We start from the raw sequence: 24,258 nt of genomic DNA on the forward strand, positions 1-24,258 counted from the left end.
GGTTTTTATATTACCCCTGTTTATAGGAGGTATAAAATTATAAAGAATGTAATATTCACCATTACTGGAGATAACTTTATAAATGACACTGAAACACAATAGAAACTATTGAATTTCCAATGTGAATTATCTTGTAAGAGCAGACAGATTGGAATGAATGATAATACTTTTCATCATATTGACAAAAAGAAAACTTAATAACAAAATAAAAAAAATTGATAACAGCAGAAGACAGTAGTCCTGCAATCGCAACTTCTCGACCAATCTGGGAATGATTCCGAGCATTGCCGGGATTGACCGAGTATGTCTGGGGATGATTCCGAGCATTGCCGGGATTGACCGAGTATGTCTGGGAATGATTCCGAGCATTGCCGGGATTGACCGAGTATGTATCGATTGAGTAATCCTGCTGATTTACCTTAAATATCTAATGTAAGAAAAAACGAAGCAATGAAACACAAGAGACAAATGGAGATTTGTGAAGTGATAACCTTTAAGTTTTTAGTGCTCCTGATAAGAGCGTACATTTATCCATCTAATACATATAGTCTGTACATGATCGGATTGGTGGGTATTGTGGTTTGTTTACCAAATGACACTGTGTGTCTAGTACATGTTCCCAGTTTCCTCGAAATTCGACTCGCTTTGCTATAGAAAGCTTTTACTCCTTTTGTGTCTGTATTATGTTTATTACTTTGTGTTTGTCTTAAAAAAAGGACAAAAATGTTGTAATTATCATTCCCTTCAAGGGGAAGAACACGTTTTTTTTTGTGCGTCCTTTGCAGTACTTATTTTATGTAATTTGTTTCAATTACATGCACCCAGTAAGTAAACAATGCACAATGAATTTTGATGCTGCTTTAATAAATTAATATGGTTATCTACTTTATTAACAGCTGACAATTTATCACTTTGCTCATTTCTTATTGTCAAAGAAGTATGGATTCCATCCGTAGCGACCATCGTTAAAATACCAGTCTCCATAGCCGTTTACATTGTTTGATGGGTAGTTAAAACCAAAGTTTTTGTAGTTGTTGTAGTAGCCATAATTGTTGCCATAGTAACGCTCATTCCATCTATAATTGTTTCCATTCATAAATCGATTAAAATAGGTGTAAGGACCATATCGATAGTCCCCATAGTAATCGTCACCATTGCTGGTCCAGTATCGGTAGTTGTTGTAATATCCAAAACCATTGTTGTAGTTGTTGTCATAGTAATCATTTTGGTAGTTACCAAAATACCTGTCATAAAAGTTGTAGTTATACCGACCGCCATAGTTGTTGGAACGGTATCTGTAGAAATGGTTTTCGTTGTACCTGTTATTCCAGTAATCACCATTGTACCATCTTCCGGTACCATAGTTATGCATGCTTCTTTGATTATTCCAGGATCTGTCAACCCAGTTGTCTCCCCTTCTCCACCATCCACCATCATTACCATTATTATATTCTTGTTGCGATCTTGAATTGTAGTAGTCAAACCAACTTCTCTTTTGTTGCTTCAAGTCTCTCTGCTCTTTGTCAGCTTCAGTTATGGTAGGCGCACATATTACACCTAAAAGATAATGGATTGATTGTTGTTAAGCGCTTTATGACAGACATTAATTGCATTGCAGGAATGTTTAACCAATTGAACAGACCCTGCTTCGTACCAATCCGATACAAATCCTATATGTGTCATCTATATGCTTTTCTTAACATTTTTATCCTGTTAAAGAAGATATTTGGTCATTTTTATCAGTATTTTTACACAGAAAGATATTTTGCTTTTTATATCGAATTCAATGTTATATTAATGACGAAGATCCATGCATTTGAATGGTAGACGAGGACCCATTCTCATGAAACCACGGGAGATTTACCTATTGTCAAACCCGACCAAATCGAACCAGTTTTAGTCCTTTGATAACATTTGAAATGTATTTCGAACCGGTAGTGAGGAGATTTCTGGTACAATGTTTTATAAACATCTTACACTATATTAGGTGCTAAGAATGCTTTAGGTAGACTCATTTGGTAGTTATTGCTTTTAATTGTCTCGCGTATGTTTAACTTTGAATGTTTTAAGTTCTTGCAATCATCTCGTGATTAGACACAACTCGTTCATAACATTTAAAACGAACTTTGCATGCCAATATAGTAAACATTACTTCTGTCGTTTCGTAAAGACTTATGTTTATATGAGAACACATGACTTACCGTAACTCAAGATTAAACTCGTTCATAACATTTAAAACGAACTTTGCATGCCAATATAGTAAACATTACTTCTGTCGTAAAGACGTATGTCTATATGAGAACACATGACTTACCGTAACTCAAGATTTAACTCGTTCATAACATTTAAAACGAACTTTGCATGCCAATATAGTAAACATTACTTCTGTCGTAAAGACGTATGTTTATATGAGAACACATGACTTACCGTAACTCAAGAAAGCAAAGAGGAATATCTGTATAATATCCATGTTGATGGCTGTAGTGATGAGTTAAGATGTTTCCTTTTCCCTTTTATATACCCTTTCAGTGAACATATGCATGTTATCATTCAACCAAGTGATTTTTTTATTCTTGCTTAAGCGGTATAAAAATAATAGTAAACCAACTTAAAAGGGATTAATGAGGGGACAAATTTGTCAAAGGATAATTTAGCGATGCCTATCATGCTTACATTATTATTGTAAGCATGTTTTGTTTTAATGATGCATATATTCATTTTTAGTTTAATATTGTTATTTGATCACATAGTTTTTACTATTATTGTCTGATCTCATACAGTATTGCGAAGCGAAAGACGTGGGAATAACAAGATGAACAGAATGTGCATTTTATATTAAATGTTGGCGAACGACATTTTATATTCAACATTTACGATAATGAAAGGTAGTATTTAAGTGAGTACCATGGGTATTGAGGTTATATAAAATATACAAAATATATAACATTAATTCCTTTTTTATTTAATTGACGAGCAGATCACCGAGAAAGGTTTATGACGTTAAATTATAATTTATGCATTTTTTTATCCAATCTGTTACTACTAAAATTATATTAATGCTCATTCACATGTTCCAAATTAATGCAATGGACAAACAAGTAATAGGAGAGAAGAATATTACATATATGTAATAAGTTAAAAAAATATTGCCAAAGTGCAATGATTCAAGTATCATATTCAAAAAATATGTTGCACGCAATACGATTGACCCTTACATATTTTTTGTAGAATGTTTGTTTTGATGCATTTAAGCGTCCTTCCGTTTTTCGCTGTTTTGCTATTTTCCGTTTTAGAGTTATAAGACCTTAAACAGTTTGTCACAGCAGTGTTTTAAGAATGTTTCCATTTCAATATTTAATACAATAAACTAATCTATGGTGTGATTTTATAACACTTGTTTTCCTACCGAACTATTACAGTCCAAAGTGTGTCTCTTCCTTTGTTACTACATGTATATGTTATTATTTTTTCATATTGACTATGATAATTTATTTTATATACCATTATAATGTACTTCTCTAAAAATCAGACAAAATATGTATAAGGTGTGGCATATGACGAAAAAAAAAAAAAACCCATTTGTTCAACGTGTCACACTTTTCATTTCCTCTTTCGTCAACCCTTGACTTTTTATGAGTAACTCGGCGGGTGTTTCTAGAAAAGTATTTTTAGTGGAGTTCGAGTTGCTTATTTACTTTTGTTACTTTGAATGTACAGTCGAACCACGTTAAGTCAAAGTCGGAAGGACCATGCAAAAATGTTCGAGTTATCCGAGGTTCGAGTAATCCGGGGTCGAGGATAAACCGGAAATACAAGTAGTTTGGTCAGTGATTGTTTCTGCATTCACATCTTTTAATTGTGCTTGTACATGTGCATGTACTTCACTTTACATGGTATGTCGTAATGTTTTACGTTTCATATCGGAAGATATTTTTGTATGTTGTATATCATGTTTGAAATACTAAGTGCTTTGATGAATTTCCTTTTTATTATTCTACATCGAAAACGTCATAGTTCAAAACATGTGGCTTTACTTGACTCGTAATCAGGAGTTTCGTCAAACCACGTGCTCTACAGTATCACGATAAAATTTCAAATGCACTAGCGAAAAGAGTGAAGTCGTTGAAATACACTTACTCACGGCTATATGATGTTTCATTAAATAGTCAGATACCATTACAATTCATCTGTATTTTAAAAAAAAATTATCAAAATATCAGATTACACTGTTAGTGTGAATACCGACGTGTAATTAATAAAAATTCGTTTCTTTTCACTACGCGCGCAATTTTTAATTAATTAAATACACAAATCAAACCATACAGACATAAAGAGTGTCTCAAACAAATTGATTTTAAAAGCCACGCTAATCGTTCTTAGCCATAGATGTCAGCGGTACGGAGGGAACGACTAAAATTTGCATGCGCAAATTTTACACTCCTAACATCGTTGGGAATTTTTCGGACCATTCTATATGTTTACAAATCTTCCGTTATATATATATATATACAATCAAGTCCAAACTACGCCCTACTCTAGAATCGGTGCGAATTTGCGATGCACATCTGGTCGCTCCCTCAGAGGGATTCGATACCCCTTCTCTTCTCTGATATCTATGGCAACACCACCTGCACTCAGTCCAACACTCTAGACCACTCGGTCAACTAGGCTATATAAAATATAGCTTTTTTAACCGAGTGATACTTCCTCGTAAGTAAATCTAGGGCGCGAACATTAGCACATGATATAACTGAATAGGACAACCTCTGATGGTATCGAGTAAGACAATAGAGGATCTGTAACAGTATACAAATACAGCCACAACAAGTATATAATACATATAAGAAGTCTAATGGGGTGAGGCAACTCTACCATCTTACTTGCTAGTACATTACTATGTAAATACATAGCAATGACGAATCCGTCATTATCTTTTTTATACGTTACACATACAAATTACACTTGTTTAATAGTTAATGATAGTCACTGATTGGTTTTGAAAGGAGAAAATTTAATAACAAAAAACAAAAAAACAAAAAAAACCCCACACAATTATGAAATGAAACAGTGTACATGATACATGTACTTCAACACTTTTAATGTATGATTTTCACAAATTGATTTAACATTGAAAGTTATTGTTTATCCTTTTTAGTACTAAAACAAAGCACAGATTTTGTCTATAAGCAACTTGGCTGGTGTTTCTAGAAAAGCAAAGGACGATTACCCTACCAGTGCACCTGATCCATGTTCCCCGTTTAAGATGAATTCTCGGTTGCTTCTTTGTGCGTTTTATGTTTATTGGTTATTTCATGATCTTTGCTCTATCTGTCTATTTTCCCAGTTTGTACACAATTAATTTTCCTATTAGTTGATTTTATTTCTGCTGACGAGAAGTTTCTCAGTGATAACGTATACAGCATATCGAAATTTGCAATATATGAGATTGGTATTTTTGAATTTAGTCAGTATCAGTTCGATGCAACTATCATTAATTTCTTACAAAATAACCAGGTGTATAGGTGGTTAACAGATCTGGGCATTGGGCAATATGCTTAAAAAAACCAACCAAATTAAGCCAAATCAAACATCTTGCAAAGTGCAAATTTCATGTACAAAATATATAATTTTTATCTCAAAAGCTCAACAACCAAATGAAAAAACTAAGACTGGTTTTGTGACCAGTAACTGTTTCTGAAAAAAAAATAAAACTGAATGTTTGACATGTATGAACCACCTTCGGTCTGCTTTTTATGAAGACTCCTACTTAAATATTTGGGATGACTGCAAAAATGGGGTTCGTTTACAAATTTAGCACTAATTATACTAAATATTATGCAATACCAATATTGATCTGACAAAGCTTATTTCAGAACCAAATTTGATATAAACCAAACCCACCCCTTTGATCCCTACTGTTTTTTTTTTTAAACATATTTGATTATGCTAAAAAAAAATTGAGCGAACCAAAATTATGTTTCTTTCAAAACAATAGTTGTACAACTCCGCCTTGGCATTTTGATAACACTGTATGATAACACTGTGTTCGTATATTGATTATGTACTGAAATGTATGCAGTCTAGTGCTACGTATTGCCTTGAAAGGAATCTGTTAATAAACATTCCAATTTTCTGAGACCTGAATCTCTTATTCATTTTACCTGTAATTTTGACTGAGATACAAAAAACTTACTTTCAACAGAAATGGTTTCACGACTTTATGGTTAACACTTACAAGCAATATATGTTTGTTGATTATAATGTCAACAATAAACTTGATTAACCAATAAACATTTCCCTCACCTTTATGAAATGGCATATAAGCTGTTGTAGTCTAAACAAATAATGCTAATTTCATATTTTAATTTAAACTTTCGCTAGGAGAGAAACAAATCCCGCCTTCCTTAAACAAATCATTAACAGAAAATACATCATCATCCCATCGTTATGCTGAAGTCGTTGGCCTAGAATATCTTCTGGGGCTGCAGTCGGATCTTCTTTATAGATGCATAAATATTTATGAAATATCTTCTAAAAGGATTTAATTTATCTGAATGGACTAATGCATCTCTTGTGTCATACCAAAACTTGTCTTGGTTAAAGTAGTCTAATTATTAAAGGTTCATTTTAAATATAAGGTTCCCTTTGATGCATGACTCTAAAAAAAGTAACCCTAAAAACCTGAAATGCATGGTATAGTAATTCGACACAGTAAGTTTCCTATGTATTATACTATTTCAATAATACCCTGATATATATTAAAGGGAAAATTAAATTGAATTAAATTAAGTTGCAGCACATACACGCAATTAACATGAAAACAGGAGATGTGGTATTCAAACGTCTAGTGCATCTCTTGTGTCCTACCAAAACTTGTCTTGGTCAAAGTTGTCTAATTTATCAGCATGTAACACATTGTAAGGAGCTGTATTATTAGGATCAAAGATTTCTTTTATCCAAGACATTCCAAAGCATGCAAGAATGATGGAATGCGAGGCATCTTTAAACCTCACGAATCATAAGTTTCATCAATTGTAGTTCGCTTAATCTTATCAATCTCACTATTCCATAGAAAATTTTAAAAAAAAATATCTGGGATTTCCTCTAAAACACGCCCTGGAGGATCTGATAAAATGGCGAAAGACTGCACTAAAATTGGAAGAGCTAAATATTTAATAACTTTCACAATCAAGGATATAGTTCTCAACGAACGGTCCTTTAATAACCTTATTATATTTTATAGGTTTTTGAGAACATTTTTGAAAGGCAGTATTGGATTCCAAGCAGCTAAAATGATCATGAGTGATACCACTTTACAGCAGTTTATGTTTGAAGTTCCCTTCAGAGCCCCTTTTAGCCCCAATCTACATAGCCTCCGTTTTATCAAAGTTTTCACTCAATCCAGAACATATGGAAAAAAGCTCAATCAAATTTAGATCCATATTTAGCGAGTGTAAATAATCATCAATAATAAAAGATGAGTCATCATCGTATTGAATTATGGAGAATTCTGAATCATTTATACTGATCCTTTTTATCCATGTATTTGGATTAAATTTAATAGCAGCGATGAGTAATTCAATCGAACAAATATGAAGTAAAGACGATAACGGATCTCCCTTTCTAACTCTTCTTTCCGACGCAGTCGGTATATTTTTGCTTTTTATCCTTTGACCTTAAAGACGCTCTTCCACGGAAATGCAAGTCACCTGATCGGAATTCTGTTTTCCGATTGGTCAAATATTGATAACTTAGGGGCGTTCGAAAAAGCTGTATCGAAAATTGAAATTTCCATGTGTTTTTTTTTTAGAATGAAATGTAGATAATAATAAAGAAAAACAAACAAAACAAAACAAATTTAACTGCGGCGGCTATCTTTTTTTTTAAAGATAGTACTTGTTTTTCAATATCTAAGCGTTCGGAAAGGTGTCCATTGTTTAGGGTTCAACTTTCCGAATTTTTGTTAAAAGTATTAAATCAATGAATAAAAGATGGACCAAAACCCAAGAACTCTAAAGATTGTTCTGAACAAAATCAGCACTACAACAAAGAAATTACGCTTAAGAAACTCTTACACTGTAACGAATTTGCAACCAAAAAAGATCTCGAAGAACGCCAACGAAATGCCGAAAACGTTCAAAGACTTAAATGAGTTGCTTTCAGTATCCCGTTTATTACAATCTTAATTCAAATATCAAAACCACTTTGTAGAAATAAAATGGGTTGTTTTTGTTTAGGGTTGACTTACAGAGTAAGTTTTTCACAAATCTCGCTACTATAAACAACATTTTTTAACAACAAGGCTTTAGAGAATTTTTTTATAATGTAACGACACAAGCTGTCAATTAAAATATCTACAATGATGCCCTATCAAACAGTCAACATGTGAGAGGACCTTTGTTAGAGGACTTACTCTTACGAATAACTGAAAAAAATATCAGAACTAAACGACGGCAAACCAAAAAGACAATCCTGTATAATACTTAGCAAGTCGGTTTCAAATATTTAAAGTATCGTTCTTTATACATTACATTTCAAAAATACAATGCAATTGATTATTATTAATTTGTTATACGTTCGTTCCATTCGTTAGTTAACCAGTTTTAATTTTTTTTCCTCCATGTGCCACACTTTTTCCACATTTTGCCTGATTCTTAGACGGAGTAGTACTTAAAAAGAAGTGAAATATTTGTTTAAAAAATTACTCGACCTGTACCCTGCTTGTTTCTTATTTAACATGATGATAGTTGAGGAATGTATTATTAGTTCGAATTTCAACAACCTGATATTTGCTTGCTCTATAAAACACCAGGACTTCATGTCATGACCTTTATATGGGATACTCATTGTTGAAAAAGTAGCCTAACTATTAAAGGTTCATTTGAAATATAAGGTTCCCTTTGATGCATGACTCTAAAAAAAGTAATCCTAAAAACCTGAAATGTATGGTATAGTAATTCGACACAGTAAGTTTCCTATGTATTATACTATTTCAATAATACCCTAATATATATTAAAGGGAAAATTAAGTTGAATTAAATTAAGTTGCAGCACATACACGCAATTAACATGAAAATAGGAGATGTGGTATGAATACTAATGATACAGTCATCCACCAAAAGCCAGGCAACGATCAACTAAACTTCTACAGGTCACCACACGGTCTTTGATGATGGGCGAAATCCTTACTATAAAGCAAGCTGTAAACTACCCAAAAAAATGAGGTGAAAATATTCATAAAAGACGAAAATCAACAAAATATATAGGAAAACATGATTTGTTCAGTTCTTATTTAAGACAATCAGAGAAAAGCTATGAACGAACTTTATTTTTCATGCGTTTAATTACCTTGTTGAACATTTCAAATTGTCAGTGTTATGACTCAGTGCTGCTTAGTTTACAATAACCCATTTATAGTATTGAGTGTGCACATAGGACATTAAAGTTATTTAGAGTATTCATTATACATAAAACAGTAAATACTTATAATAAACTTTAGTATCAAAATTTAATGCGTAAATCCACCAAAAAGATGAAAAGAAAAAAAACTTAAATAATATCACTGTCGCATTGCATATTTCGTTAATTAGAAGATAGATGAAAAATTGACCTCGTTACTTGTGGAAAAATATATTGATGTGTAATTACAATACGTTATTTTCTTTCTTTAATTATTTTTGTTTCTTTTTTCTTTACCTTGTCTTCGTATTTTCTTAACTTTGCCATGTTTCTCATGATACCCCAATCACATTCATACATGCCAGTTTAGAATGTAGACGGATACATTCCTGAAGTATTTGAGACTTTTTGTGTTTTGATACGATGTGTTCCCTATGCGTTGTACATTAAACATCAAAAAACATAACCTATTAGAATAAAATGTAATCTTGCAAAGAGTCATGTGGTATCGTAAATAAGTACACACAGCTGACAAGTTGCAAGTGTGTCAGGGAATGTCACGATAACCTTTGAATCTTACGTGACTTACTATGTATCAATACATTGGTAGTCAGAAAATGTAGCGATCAGTGTCGTGGTTACCTAAAAATTTCTACATTAATTTCATTTTAAATAATTTTTACGCGTTTACAAGCAACGTTTTCCTCTACAGATAAAATATATTATTCTAATATAAAATATATAAAATGAGTTATTCAAACTTTCAACATGGTTTATTTAGGTTTTGAAGCTGGCTAAATTCTACTGACCCAATTTATAACCACATAGGGTCGTGTTTATTGCTTCATTTTTAGCTCAATATTAAACTTATTTTGAATTGAACCCACTTTGTGTTTGAGATGTTTTTGCTAAAATAGATTAAAAAACGGCTTATAAATACTTCTTTACTCATTTTAATTCTCTAACTGAAAATGCTATTGGATTATTTTGGCCGGTGTAAAACAAAATGTGAAATAAAAATACGAAATATTGATTTAGTTTATTCTGAATGGACGTTACACACTAGTTAAAAAAAAGAAGGTTTCAAGCTTATTTTTGGCGTACAAAAATATTTACTGATGCCATTGGTCGTTCATTTAAAGACTGACATTATCTTTAAACAGTTGTAAAAATTGATCACCTGTACAATTTAACACAAATTTAGTGCAAGTGAAACATAAGCATAGGAGCTTCTTCTCTGATAATGGAGGTAAGAAATCGTTATTTCTTTTTCCCTTAAAACAATATACGTATGCAATAAAAATACTGCTTCTTGATATACCTGTGGTGGTATTCGGAAGAATTATGTTAGGTATGCACTTGTACACTTACAGCCTTACACCTAAGTTCATGCTGTTTGTCAAATCAACTTTACCAAGCCCGACCGTTTGCAGATTAAGCGATCACTTAACTAGTCGGTCTCGCTTTAGAAAAAATATTTTGATATTTATATGGTATATGTTCAATAGCAGACAAATGTCGGAAAAGAAACGTGTAGAGGACTAATTAGGACACGATGCAAATATTTTACATATCAGCACTTTACCATCGCCCGATGAAGTGTTATTGTCTTTTGCGTACAAAATGCTGTGGTTTTATGATATTTCAATAAAATCACGATTTCAAGTTTTAAAGAAATATTAAATCTATTTTACAGACTTAAGGGTGTACGGAAACACATGAATATAAGAAAATCTTAACCTACTGTGAAAATTGATACCGATGAATGAGCTTATCGAACAATGGAAGATCGCTCATAGATCATCACGTGTTTTGTGGTGTGGAGGACGACTTATTTCTTGGTGTATCTTGTTCACTGTGACTATTATTTTATTTAATGCCTAAACCAACTAGACAAAAAATCCTGATCTCTACTTGCCATATTCGTTTTTTTTTGCAAACTCTGCTTGACCATACACAAGTAGGATAATCGTGATCAGTTTCTTTAACATAATATCAACCATAGGCAACGCAGTACAACAATATATGTTTGCCTTTATTACAAACATATTGGCATTATACACAATAATCTGCTCGTTTACAAAAAATGATTGTAGCGTTGCCAGGGAAACAAAGATTAAAAAATTAGTCACTTTGTTACTATTGCTATTTTTTAACACACTTCAGGGAGTGTTTGACTTTTTCATGATAGACATAGTGCTTAGGTATTTTATTGTATTATACTTCATGTCAATTTATTTTGTAATATTCTGCTCCATCACATGCCTCAGAGGGCGATAGTGTATTTGTCTAGTATACTCTCGTAAAAAAAAAAAAACGGTTCCGGTAAAAAGTAGGTACCAGTTCAATCTTCATCAGGTTTGTGTTTGATGGAGAATCAATATGCGCAACGTCGATATGAATATCTGATAGAACATCGATTATTAGATGTACTTAATTTTTTTTGTATGCCAAATTTACTACGAATCTGTACTTCAACATTTCTAATTGTGTGACTGAGGATGGAACTGGAAAAAAAAGGGTTCAAATGAGAATTTATGTTATCTTTGTTAAATGTCAGTACACTGCATTCTTGACCTTTTTGTGCTTTTATTTGTGCGTTTGTTTGTGTGTATGTTTGTTTGCTTTTGTTAATTCTGTAGAGACCTATGATAATTGTTAAATTAAATAAATATATACAAGATAACTTGACACTAAACAAAAAAAACAAAGCAAAAAAAAAAAAAAACAAAAAAAAAAAAAACATTTAATTATCTAATTGACGTATGTGTTTAAGAGCTCGGAAAAGATCCTCCATCGATACATTGAATAAAAGTCCCAAAAAGGGTTGTGATTCACAGATTACGTTTACAGTTTCAAATAAATGCAAACTTGAAAGAAAATAAACAATATTAATGAAGAAAATATAGGCAAAAGACGAACATTCAAAACTGATTGTTAGGACTTAATTTGAAAAAGAATGACGATGAAACATTCAGTATAATAAAATAAATAACATAAATCTTTGAGAGTGAAAGAGAGTTTGTTACCCCTTGAAAATACATTGTCACCCTCGGCTACGCCTCGGGGTTACAACGATTTTCTCGGGGTAACAAACTGCTCAAACACCCTCTTAGGTATATGTTATTTATACATTGTGTACCTATCCGGTTCATGACTATTCATTTAGAACCGATTCATCAGTCAGTTCTGCTATGGCAGGTCGTGATTGAGTTTTGATTTTTTCGAGTAAGTTATACCAAGAATTGGTCACAAAGATAACGAAAATCGAATTGAATTTGGATTAAAGTCGTGAAAGAGTTGACGTTTTGTAAACCCTTTTTAAATGGACATGACAAAAACAACCAATTGACTATTCCCAAAATTTTATCTGAGAAGCTATCATTCCGTAAACACGTAAACACGTTAATACATGTAACTACAATAGACAAATAATAAATCAAGACAAAAAAGAAGACTAATATAACTAATCAAAGTGAGTGTCTCTCTAAAGGACTTGTAACTCTAAATTTACGAGAATGAGTCCCTTACTCCCATACAAACAAAACATATGATTGTGTATAGAGTGGACTACAATCTTATCAACGAAAACTTCTAACGCGTAATATGATGGTAAACTACTACTATCTCTACATTATAGATAACACAAAAAGAAATAAAAAAAAACTATTTCGCTGTACCTGTGTATACGTTTGATGTTGTTTCTCCGAGCAAGCTGCAGCCTGCCCTACAGTGTGAGGGTTTCCTCGTCATTCACTGAAGACCAAAGGGTGGCCTTAAGCTGACATTTTTCATCCAGTTGGGGGTTGTTGTCTCTTTGAAAATATTCACTATACCCAGTCTCGTTATATCTTCCCGGAAGTAGCAAACTAAATACTAATCCATTTTGAATGCTTTCTATAGTAAAAAAATAAATGAAGAACGAGACTTACACCCCCTATTTCATGTTTTGGTTTATATCTTGACCTACATTTAGAGATTAAAGGAAAGGGAAAACTCATGTCCAACCTATATTGTCAACTTTTCTTTCATCTGTGGCAAGATCCCTTCTCCGCATAAGTATTAAGTTTACATATCACAACTCATATGTTATGCCAGAGCTTGCCGAAACTGCGAGGACTTTTTATATCGTGATAGACTTCTTACAACTAGGTTTCTGGAACAGGGTTATGTTACTACGCGATTAAGGTCGTCACACCAGAACTTTTCATCATGAACTCGTGGATCGTTATGGTGTATCCATCTGCACCATGAAAATCGATGTGTTCACAGTGTCATAGTTTTCTCTTTTGTCTACGGAGGTGGCATTTTATGAGCAAATATGTGTTTCTAGAAAAACAGAGGACGCTTACTCTACCGATGCACCTAGTCAGTGCTGGCTGTTTTAAGTGGAGTCTGCGTTGCTAATTTAATTTTGTTTCTTTGTTCGTCTTCTTGCGTTTTTTTTGTTCATGTTCTTTGTTGTGTGTGCCTATTTTCCATGTTCAGTTTGTATCCTGATATTAATGTATATCAAATATATTCTTTTGATTTCCGATTTTCAAATTTAACCGAAATTGTCTTTGTTTCAGAGTACAGATCAAAACGATAAATCATCTAACCAAACAAAAGTTCGTCTTTACAAACGAAGATGGGTTATTATTTTCGTTTTTGCCTTTTATCTTGCAACTAACTTCTACCAATGGCTGTCCCTTGTAGTAATTGGTGATGTCGTACGAACATTTTACAATGAAAGTTTACCAGAAGAAAAATTTAGAGCAGATATGGCCATTGATTGGTTGTCGCTCGTTTACATGCTGGCCTACATAGTTTTGGTGATTCCGTCCATGTGGTTATTACAAAAGAAAGGGCTTCGCTTTTGTGCAATATGCGGAACAGTTTTAAATGCCATTGGAGCATGGTTAAAAGTCGCAGCAGTCAGTCCAGATAGGTTTGCTGTACTCTTTTTTGCACAGACTATTTGTGCTATATCACAAACATTCACGCTAGGATTACCCACACGAATAGCCGCAGTCTGGTTTGGCCAAAACGAAGTGTCAATAGCAACGGCAATAGGTGTATTTGGTATTCAGGTACATATTTGTCAATTGTTATGTTCAGGATCCTGTTTTTCATTAATTATTTCATATTAATATTTTCCTCAAATCCTTCCTCAACTCAAATGTCGACCAATGAGATCACTTGAATTGAAGATTTAAAGAAAAACACAGGAGGACTTAAGGAAATTTTCAACTTGCATATTTTGTATAAAACCCAATCCAGGATACCATATAAAAAGTTCAAATCAATCAAGACTTTTTTCCTTCGCATTAAAAACGCATTAGTGCATAAAAAAACATCTTTAATTAATAAAAAAAAGTATTCGTTTAGTATGTTTTTTAGCTTTTAGTTTTATGGTATTTTATCTTCACTGAATCGTATTTCAAAGCTACCAGCTACGATCTGTTTCAAGATACCAACAGATTAAGTAAATTGTGGAGAACAATAGAGTTTACGAATAAAAGTTTTCTACAAAAAGTCATCTACTTTTTATTTTTCAAAATAATAACGCATTGCAGTAACAAGTTAGAAATTATTTATTTGATTACAACAATGTTTTTGCATTTCACTTGATAATGGTGAGTGTTAGATATTTTATTGTTCTTTCTACATCTTGTAAGAAAATTTCTAGTCTATTTTTGATCATTCGTTTTAATTAATTCTAGTCAATTATCCGTCCACATGGACTAAATCCTATGAAGACCTCTTTTTACATGAATTTCAGCACTAACACATAATCCGAGGTTTTACTCTATTTTTATTAAGATTGGCACAGCAATAGGATTCCTGACTCCTCCAATGTTAGTCCCTATAAGTACATCGCCCTCTGATATGAGTCCCGATATATATAAGATGTTTTACATATTGGCTGGAGCAACTACTCTTGCAGCAATTCTAACTATTATTGGTAAGTTTCTTTAACTGTTCGTCTGTGACATGTCTACTGAATAAATTAATTACAATTTAGTTGGATGATTCATGTACAATATTAGAAAGCCATACTCTTGAAAAGGTATGGAACGCCTAAACTGTCTGATGAGATACACATTTGTTTACGTGTTGTCAATTTTATATTACTTGCTGTGGTTTTATAACTACATGTGGTCATTTTGTATTTACGTTATATAGGAACATATTAACGTTATTTCGTTTTGTCTGCCATTTCGTCTTTACGTTCTGTCATTTCGTCTTTACGTTTTAGGCGTTCCATAAAAAGGTGTCATTGATAAATAGAAAACTAGTAGGAAATAGTTCACGTAGACCTTTGGTAGAGTAATCAAGGGAACCCAGGTTACAGCGGTAATCAAAAGAATGTAATTCATGTACAAAGACCAGACATGGAAAACAGACATACAAAACAAAGAACATAAAGTAACTAAAATCATACATAGGTTAGGCTATGCTAGGCTAGGCTAGGCTAGGGTGTGTCGTATCTATCATTTGTTGGAGTATGAATAACTTATCAATGCGAGGGTTGTTGAATATATATAAATAGTATTTGTTGATTTTCAATACAACACGGAAAGTATCAAGATAGGCTAATAACGATAATTGAATCCAAACAAAATTATTTTATGATGCAGTATATCACCAAACCTGTAGTCATACTTGATATCACTTCTGGAACAGGGTTATGTTGCTACAATATTGAAGTCATCACTACAGAAATTTTATGGTCGTCATCATGAACTCGTGGATCGTTATGGTGTATCCATCTGCACCATGAAAACTGATTTATTCAACGCGTCATAGTTTTCCTTTTCTCGTTTGTGTACCCCGGGCTTGACTTTTTATGAGCAACTCGGCGGGTGTTTCTAAAAAAGCAGAGGACGCTTACCCTACCGGTGCACCTGGTCCATGCTCCCAGTTATTAGTGAAGTCCGAGTTGCTCATTTGCTTTTGTTACTTTGTATGTATGATTTTAATTGCTTTATGTTCTTTGTTGTGTATGACTGTTTTCCATGTTTGGTCTTTGTCCCTGGATAACACTCTTTTGATTACCACTTTAACCTTTGTTCTCTTTCATATAATCGACATTTGCAAGATTACAAATTTTAAAATTCATAAAATACCATGGCTTTCTTGCTTGTACTGCACATGGAATTCTTGATTTGGCATACGATTTCGATGCTTTTGGGTTGTTTTAAGAACTAATTGTATACATTTTTATTTAGACCTTCATTTGTATTTGATTTCAAGTATGCTGATTAGAGAAGACTCCTTCAAACACGTATACAGCATATCGAGTTTTACAGTATTGTATTATTGGTGCTGTTGTATTATGATGTATGTTGTGCATATTTCTGTACACATTATGATATGATCTGACAACAAATTCTTTAATACATAACTGATTTATTTCGCAGTTTTTCGAGAAAAACCCCCACACCATCCAAGCGTTGCTGAAATGTCTAAGGACAGTAAAGTCAACTACAGAGAATCTCTGAAAAACATAGTGACAAACAGAGATTTTTGTCTCATATGTGTGGCTTATGGTTTGTTGAACCGAGTTATACTTTTTAATCTGTTTAGTCTCGCAAACATTTTATTTTCAAACACTTTGGAAAGACAAAAAGTTACGAAAAACGCCATTGTTTTTAATGTTCAAGAATTGACTCGAAATTTATATTCCTCGGAATTAAGTTCATTAACAATAACCGATTTCAGGTTTTCATAATAAATGTTAATAGTAGAATAATATTAATGTCTTATCATTACGTTACTATGAGCTCGTTTTTCGAATTCGATAATTAAGCTTCGCCTTAATTTTAATGAATCCAATATATAATTTTCCTGTACACCAATACATTTACTTTTGTTTTTATTTTAAGTTTATCATTATTGTTATTAATATTTTCTTCCGCACTATCCTTTCACTGTTTATTAAAAACACACCAAATATGATAAAATTTTCAAAATATTCGTCAATGATGACCATTTATATTTCAGCTTTAATTACTGGCTCTTCTTATGCAATATCAACGCTACTGAACCCCATAATTTTATTTTATTTTAAGGCAAGAAACTTATCTTATATTACAAAATATTCATCAATTTATACAAATAATGACATTTTACAAACGTTACATTTAAACAAGATTAAAACAAGAAAATATAAATAACAAACAGTGACAATTACAGATTTCTATTATAAAAGACGAACAAACAGAATTAAAAAAAAACAACAGAAAAAAGAATGAAGTATTTGTTTCCAAATAAGCTCTTACATACTGCAATTCGTAAATCTCGAACTACATCCGATAAGAAATATCAAAACCACGAAGGTAACTAATTTTAAATGGTAATAGTGCTTATGGAGGTAGACCTAGGGTAAGGGACACTTATCTTGAAATCATGATATGTTTGTATCATATTCAATTTCAACAAAGTCCTCCTGCTTTTCTTTGAAACAGAATGCAATCAGTCTAACTTACTTTGATGCTTACATAAGATTGATGTAAAATGGTGAATACAAACGTTTAAATGATTTGTAAGAGTTTTGTCCCTTACTCTAGATCTACCTCATTAATCAAGATTTCAAACAATCATTTTCACCTAGTGTTTGATTTAATGTCCCATTTCAGAACAAAGTTTGATGAACGACGGTTTTCGACCGAAACCAACCATCTGAATATTCCAGACCCAACGATTGAGCAACACGTAAACATTTTGCAGATGAAAATATTCTTGTAACTTGTTTATAGTAACAAAAAAATTATTACTACATTTGATGATCCTGATATGATTGTATCTATTTTAAGAGTGGGCAAAAGGACGTCGGAGCAATTGGACTGACAATGATATTGTGCGGTGTTGTTGGTTCCCTTATATCAGGCTTTTGGTTGGATCGCACCAAGACCTTCAAGTATAGTACTCTTTGTTGAGAAACTTTATAACTTTTTTTCGTACTTTACATGCATAACTATAGTACCCAATACAATTTGGCTTGGCAAATGCGTTCATATCATTTCTCAACAGTACCATAATATATGGTTGATCTGGAAGAATAACAATTTATCAAGGAAATACAAAAGGATATATGCCTTCATCAGTTTTTACTTTAAGAGCTGCTGACCATGTCAAAATCAGGCATACCCTATGATATAGGTGGCTAAGAGTAATTTTTTCCCACTGAATTTTTGATTCTATGTAATGTATTTAAATCGCAAATAGATGACATTGCCTTTGAAATTCCCTAACAATGCAACCAAATTTTGCTCAAATTAAAAGAGTAACCTCCCTTTCTCCGATGAATTTCTTTGCTTTCTTTGTAATTTGTAATTTTTTTTAAACCGACAAGGATAATTTGTGATATTAAATGAGTGATTTTTTTTAAAACCAAATTTGTAATGTGCCACCAACTGCCTGGTTTTTGCATGGACATCCTATTAATAAAAAAAACTGAATACTGTAGCCATTTCAATTAACTGTGACCGTAATGTGTTTATCATATATTTATCTATCGTTACTATTCACTAAAACAGGAAAATTTTCTCGTTCAAGATTTTTTGTATAAACTTGTGAAAGACCTACAATAAAGACGCTTTTAATAGTTTTTTTTTCATTGTGATAGAAGGTTTTATTTTTTTTAGAGCAACTACAGTAGGAATATATATTTTAAGCTTGGTTGGAATGATAGTCTATACGTTCATTCTTGACCTAGAAATAATTTGGGTTGTTTACCTTTGCGTAGGATTTTTCGGGTAAGTAAATTGTTGTAAAAACAAAACTATCAAATAACTTTTTCGTCATGCAATCTGATCTCGGTTAACTTGTTAAAACTGAAATTCAAGCAATGTTCCCCGATTTAAGTTAAATTTGTCTGAACAATATGTGAGTTTAGAGAAATCCGACCTAACTTGCCTGTCAAAATCAATCCTTTTATTTTGTTCAACAAAATTCATTATGTTGGATGACAATAGGAATACATATGTTAAGCTTCGTCAGAAAGATAGCCGATACTTCATTCTTGACCTAGAATTAATTTGGGTAGTTCACCTTTGCATAGAATTACTACATCAAAAATAAAAGGAGAATAATATTTAATAATAGAATTCAAGGACGTGAGCGGTTACCCAATAGAAGAGCAGCGTGTCAGATTGCAATGGATTCAATTTTCACACAGAAAACATACCTCTAACTAATACATTTTCCTATGCCTGGTTTCGTCCTCCTTCAATATTTACTTCATGCTCCTTGTTTCAAATGTGAATTTTATTATGTTATTATCATCAATAAAACATCGTTGATCGATCACTGATAAACCCCTATACATATTACTTTACACACTAATAAAATGAATCAACAAATTATTGTTTTACTTTTAAGTACTTCTCCGTCTAAGAATCAGGCAAAATGTGTATAAGGTGTGGCACATGAAGAAAAAAATACACAGAATACACTTGCATAATCCAAGTATTTATACCTCATAACCTCAAGAAATTACTGTCAAAGTGTTTGAAAAATTTGCCTTTTTTAAGATATTGTAGGTCAAATGTAGTTGAAATGCACTGTGGAAAAATGGCGGCAAAATTTTCCCGAACTTTTTCCTTATATAAGCAGTCAAAAAATATCTACATCACCGATGCTTCAGGATAAATTTAAATAGCTGTTCAGTTGTTTTCTAAATGTGTTGAATGTATTTGAGGCAAAAAAGACCAAATTGAGAAATATGATGTGCCACCCATTGCCTGATTCTTACACAGAATGGTACTTAATTAGTTGTTGTGTCCCAATTATGGATTAATTACCCATTTTTGAGTCATTATATTCGTCATGTGTTTATTGATTATGATACAGGCGTCTTGCATTGCAGATTTTTCATGACGGGTTTTCTCCCTATAGGATTCCAGTTTGCAGCGGAAGTGACGTATCCAGAAAGTGAAGCTCTTTCTTCTGGTTTACTCAACGGTGCTGCGGAGGTTATAAAATATCTGTCCTTTATAATTGATATGATAGTGATATTAAGATGATTAAAAATAGTTTGATTAGTTTGAAAAAATATTGGTGAAAGGTAAGTTGTCAACTTTTCTTTCATCTGTGGCAACATCCCTTCAGCACCTGTGTATGGATAGTTCATATCACAACTCATACGTTATGCCAGAGCTTGCTGAAACTACACAGACTTTTTCTATTGCGCTAGAACTCTAACAAATAAGCTTCTGGAACAGGGTTATGTTGCTACAAGATGGAAGTCATCACTACAGAAGTTTTATGGTAGTCATCATAAACTCGTGGATCGTTATGGTGTATCCATCTGCACCATGAAAACTGATTTATTCAACGGGTCATAGTTTTCCTTTTCTCGTTTGTGTATCCCGTACTTGATTTTTAATGAGCAACTCGGCGGGTGTTTCTAGAAAAGCAGAGGACGCTTACCCTACTGGTGCACCTGGTCATGCTCCCAGTTTTTAGTGGAGTCCGAGTTGCTCATTTGCTTTTGTTACTCTGTATGTATGATTTTAGTTACTTTATGTTCTTTGTTGTGTATGTATGTTTTCCATGTCTGGTCTTTGTCCCTGGATTACATTCTTTTGATTACCGCTAAAACCTTGGTTACCTTGATTACTCTTAATAGCTGGACTGAAAAAAAAGAACACAAATTACGTGCAGTAAAAGGAAGGTTATATGAATAAGAACAAAATTTGAAACATGATGCATTTACTCATTTAGCCTTGAAAGAATTGAAATGTGTCATTCAAAATGTTGTTTTATAGTCTTCAACACAAAAAACTAGAGCTTTTTTCAAAACTTTAAACAGTAGTTTTGACCATTCACATTGGTATCATAGAGAATATTAATAAACACCTACCGAACTGCTTTAGTTATTTTTAGACCAGATATGGTGAAAGTATCGAATGCACCAGCGTATTACCTAAATACAAAATATTAACGATGATCCAGCTAAAACTGTAGTGAAAAGTGTAAGCTTGTTTTGAGTAAGAAATGAGATCACGTAAGGTCTTCAACAAGTGTAAACACACCTTTAAGTAGGCACTGAAAGGCTCCGGCAACAAAAGTAATAAATTCCACGGTAACGAAACGCTGACACTTCTTCAAAATAAAGCTAAAAAGGAAAATAACGACAAAAACACATATTATCTCCTGACAGTGGACAGCCACATTTTGAAGTTTCAAACGATTATTTAAACTTAGTGGCGATATCAAAAATACTTCACTTGTTTATTTTAAACATCTGGAAAAATATGCAGAGATTATTTAAAAAAATCACACCAAATTGAATTTGACGGCAATACTAAAGGGAGAACAATCTCGATAATACAGGACGTTATTCCCGTCTCGATCCGATCTTCAGGACTGACATTATTCTTAAAATATGTAACCCTTTGGAAAAAAAACCTTATAACTCGGACGTTATTCCTCCGTCTTGCTCTGTACAATGTTATCTTATCGGTTAATTTTGATATTCAGAATTTAACTATCTGTATACTCACTATTATGTTATTTTAGATAATTGGTATAGTGTGTACAATAGGAATGAGAGCTTTGATGAACAACTTCGGTATCTTTGCTGCCAACATCACAGTGTGTAGTGCCTTGTTACTGGGAAGCATTTTATCGGGTGTGTAATTGTATTTACGAACTCACTTCTTCCTCAAAGCATGCTTGAACTTTCCCCTGCAATTTTGATTTGATTGATGATGTGTGAAACGAACCTGAACCTCTAATTTATTAAGCAAGATGTAGAAAGACATATTGAATAAAATAAAATATATATAGAGACAAACAGAAAAATAGGAATTCTAAAATGAGGTGTAAAGCTCTGTAGACTACAGCCATGGAAGTGAAAAACACATGACCAATATTCTGTGCAACGCATAGGCTGCGTTTATTAAAAAATAAGAAGAAACTAGTCCTATTTGAATCGAAATGAATCACTCATGGAAACTCCTTTTTATCATTGTTTTACCACTGGCTGGCCATTTATGACGTTACAATAAGGCAACATAAATGGCCAAACCATGGTAAAACAATGACAAAAACTAGTCATCTACTACAGAGTATAGGGAAAAGTTAACAAATTTTCCCCCTTTGACAATGATACAATTCATAATATTACCACCACAGTATTTTTACAAGTGTAAGTAAACCGAGTAATTCTTATGGCAAGATCAGTACTCGATTTCACATAAAGTTGTGTAAAGTTGATCGTAAGTAATGACGTCACAATCTAAAATAGCATTGTGACGTCATGAATTACGATCAATGTCGCACTTACGACTTTTTGTGAAATAGACACCAGTACTCTGCCATTGAATCTAAAATGACTTGAATATTTTGCAGATGACAAAATAATTTGACATTTGATTTTTTTCAGCATTAACAAGACCAAACTATAAAAGACAAGGAGCAGGAAACAAAGAGGTACGCTAAACTTGCATGGACCTATAAGAAAAAAAACTGCCACCAAAGAAAAAAAGAATGACTCCGTATAATGATAAAAAACAAATAAGTTTGGCTTGTTTAAGAGTAATCAAGGTAACCAAAGTTTTAGCAGTAATCAAAAGAAAGTAATCCAGGGACAAAGACCAGACATGGAAAACAGACATACACAACAAAGAACATGAAGTATTTAAAATCATACATACAGAGTAACAAAGGCAAATGAGCAACTCAGACTCCACTAAAAAAATAGGAGCAAGGACCAGGTGCACCAGTAGGGTAAGCGTCCTCTGCTTTCCTAGAAACACCAAATCGAATCTATGATAAACAAAAACAAAATTGCCTTGATATAATAAGGTATGAACATACATTGTACTGTCTATGCTAAATTGATATCACTCTTATGTCAGTATGAGAGGTAAACACTTTTCGCTAATATTTTATCGAATGAACTCTATTAGTACTGTTTTAGTTTTACTGTAATGTCTATGGTCCGTTTCTGCACTATTCGTTATTATTTTATGCAAATGACACATTGTTAATTAAACGATATAGATTTGGCGTCATATAATTTTGTTATGAAGTAGAAAAACTTTTGTCTCATATAAAAACAATGAATGTATGGTTTCAATATTACAAAATTTACAGATTCTATTACTGGAATAATTTTAATAATTTTTTCCAGATAACTCTGGGAATTGATTCAGAAGATTCTGCTACCCAACTTTAGAGGTACACCATGCACATGATTACAATTTTAATTATCATCATACTGTAACCAAAGAATTTACTACATTTACATGTTGCTTCGGATATTTAAACAGAAGTATAAATTTGGAAGACTATAAAAGAAGTGGAAAAACAAATCATTTAAACTAATATTATATTAAGAGAATGAAAATATGAGCCTTAATATCATGCATACATAATGAGCAAAGACATTTACGATAAAAAACAAATATCATTGTAAGTGATAATACATCAACCTAATTATTGACTTACTAATGACGATACAAATGTTTTCTGTACCAGTATATACTGTTTTATATAAGACGGAATAAACGTTTGCTTATTTTAGAACTTATCTTCTTAAAGAAATGGAAAATGTTCGCGCAATTAACGGTTTTGTATATACTTATCAATTTAACTGTTTAGCGCTCTGGGAATGACTTAAAAAAGTAAATTGCAGTAATAAACAGATTGCATGTAGATCAAAAGCAAGTATGTCGTACCATAAGGTTGCACTCAGAATCGACTTCAGTGTGAATATGGTGGCAAAGACGACCAAGATAACACATTTTTCGAATGTTTTCTAATTGTGTGTTTTGTAAACTGCCGTTTTTTTCTTGTTGTACTGTTATATTTTATACACTTGATATGTAATTATGAAAATAAAATAAGCAGAGCTTTAACATT

At 32.5% G+C, this 24,258-nt stretch overlaps 2 protein-coding genes and 1 long non-coding RNA gene across 6 annotated transcripts; 1 reads left to right on the top strand and 2 right to left on the bottom strand.

The window, feature by feature from the left end:
* Positions 1-843: 843 nt before the first annotated feature.
* On the bottom strand, positions 844-13,214 carry LOC148601249 (uncharacterized). Of its 2 annotated transcripts, none has more exons than XM_088554775.1 (2): positions 13,080-13,214; positions 844-1,557 (listed from the first exon to the last, which is right to left on the bottom strand). In XM_088554775.1, the coding sequence occupies exons 1-2, from the start codon at positions 13,150-13,152 to the stop codon at positions 917-919; spliced, it is 714 nt and encodes a 237-aa protein (XP_088410901.1). In that variant the 5' UTR covers positions 13,153-13,214; the 3' UTR covers positions 844-916. The 2 variants fall into 2 exon arrangements, with proteins under 2 accessions (XP_088410901.1, XP_088410902.1); XM_088554776.1 differs by lacking the exon at positions 13,080-13,214 and adding an exon at positions 2,428-2,522.
* LOC148601250 (choline/ethanolamine transporter flvcr2b-like) lies at positions 10,431-24,254 on the top strand. Of its 3 annotated transcripts, XM_088554773.1 has the most exons (11): positions 10,442-10,648; positions 13,971-14,471; positions 15,205-15,346; positions 16,806-16,934; positions 17,389-17,456; positions 18,201-18,304; positions 19,032-19,142; positions 20,255-20,360; positions 21,910-22,021; positions 22,778-22,824; positions 23,528-24,254. In XM_088554773.1, the coding sequence occupies exons 1-11, from the start codon at positions 10,643-10,645 to the stop codon at positions 23,570-23,572; spliced, it is 1,371 nt and encodes a 456-aa protein (XP_088410899.1). In that variant the 5' UTR covers positions 10,442-10,642; the 3' UTR covers positions 23,573-24,254. The 3 variants fall into 3 exon arrangements, 2 of the variants coding, with proteins under 2 accessions (XP_088410900.1, XP_088410899.1); XR_015917006.1 differs by lacking the exon at positions 23,528-24,254 and having other exon boundaries at positions 10,431-10,648; positions 20,255-20,452; positions 22,778-22,795; XM_088554774.1 differs by lacking the exons at positions 22,778-22,824; positions 23,528-24,254 and having other exon boundaries at positions 10,434-10,648; positions 20,284-20,360.
* Positions 18,192-19,820, bottom strand: LOC148601251 (uncharacterized). Its single transcript, XR_015917008.1, has 2 exons — positions 19,574-19,820; positions 18,192-18,437 (listed from the first exon to the last, which is right to left on the bottom strand). It is a non-coding gene; the product is annotated as an uncharacterized LOC148601251 (long non-coding RNA).
* Positions 24,255-24,258: the final 4 nt, after the last annotated feature.

This window comes from Perna viridis, chromosome 12 (assembly GCF_037379345.1).
Source record: "Perna viridis isolate PV_CMFRI_1.1 ecotype Kerala chromosome 12, ASM3737934v1, whole genome shotgun sequence".
Lineage (NCBI taxonomy): Eukaryota > Metazoa > Mollusca > Bivalvia > Mytilida > Mytilidae > Perna > Perna viridis.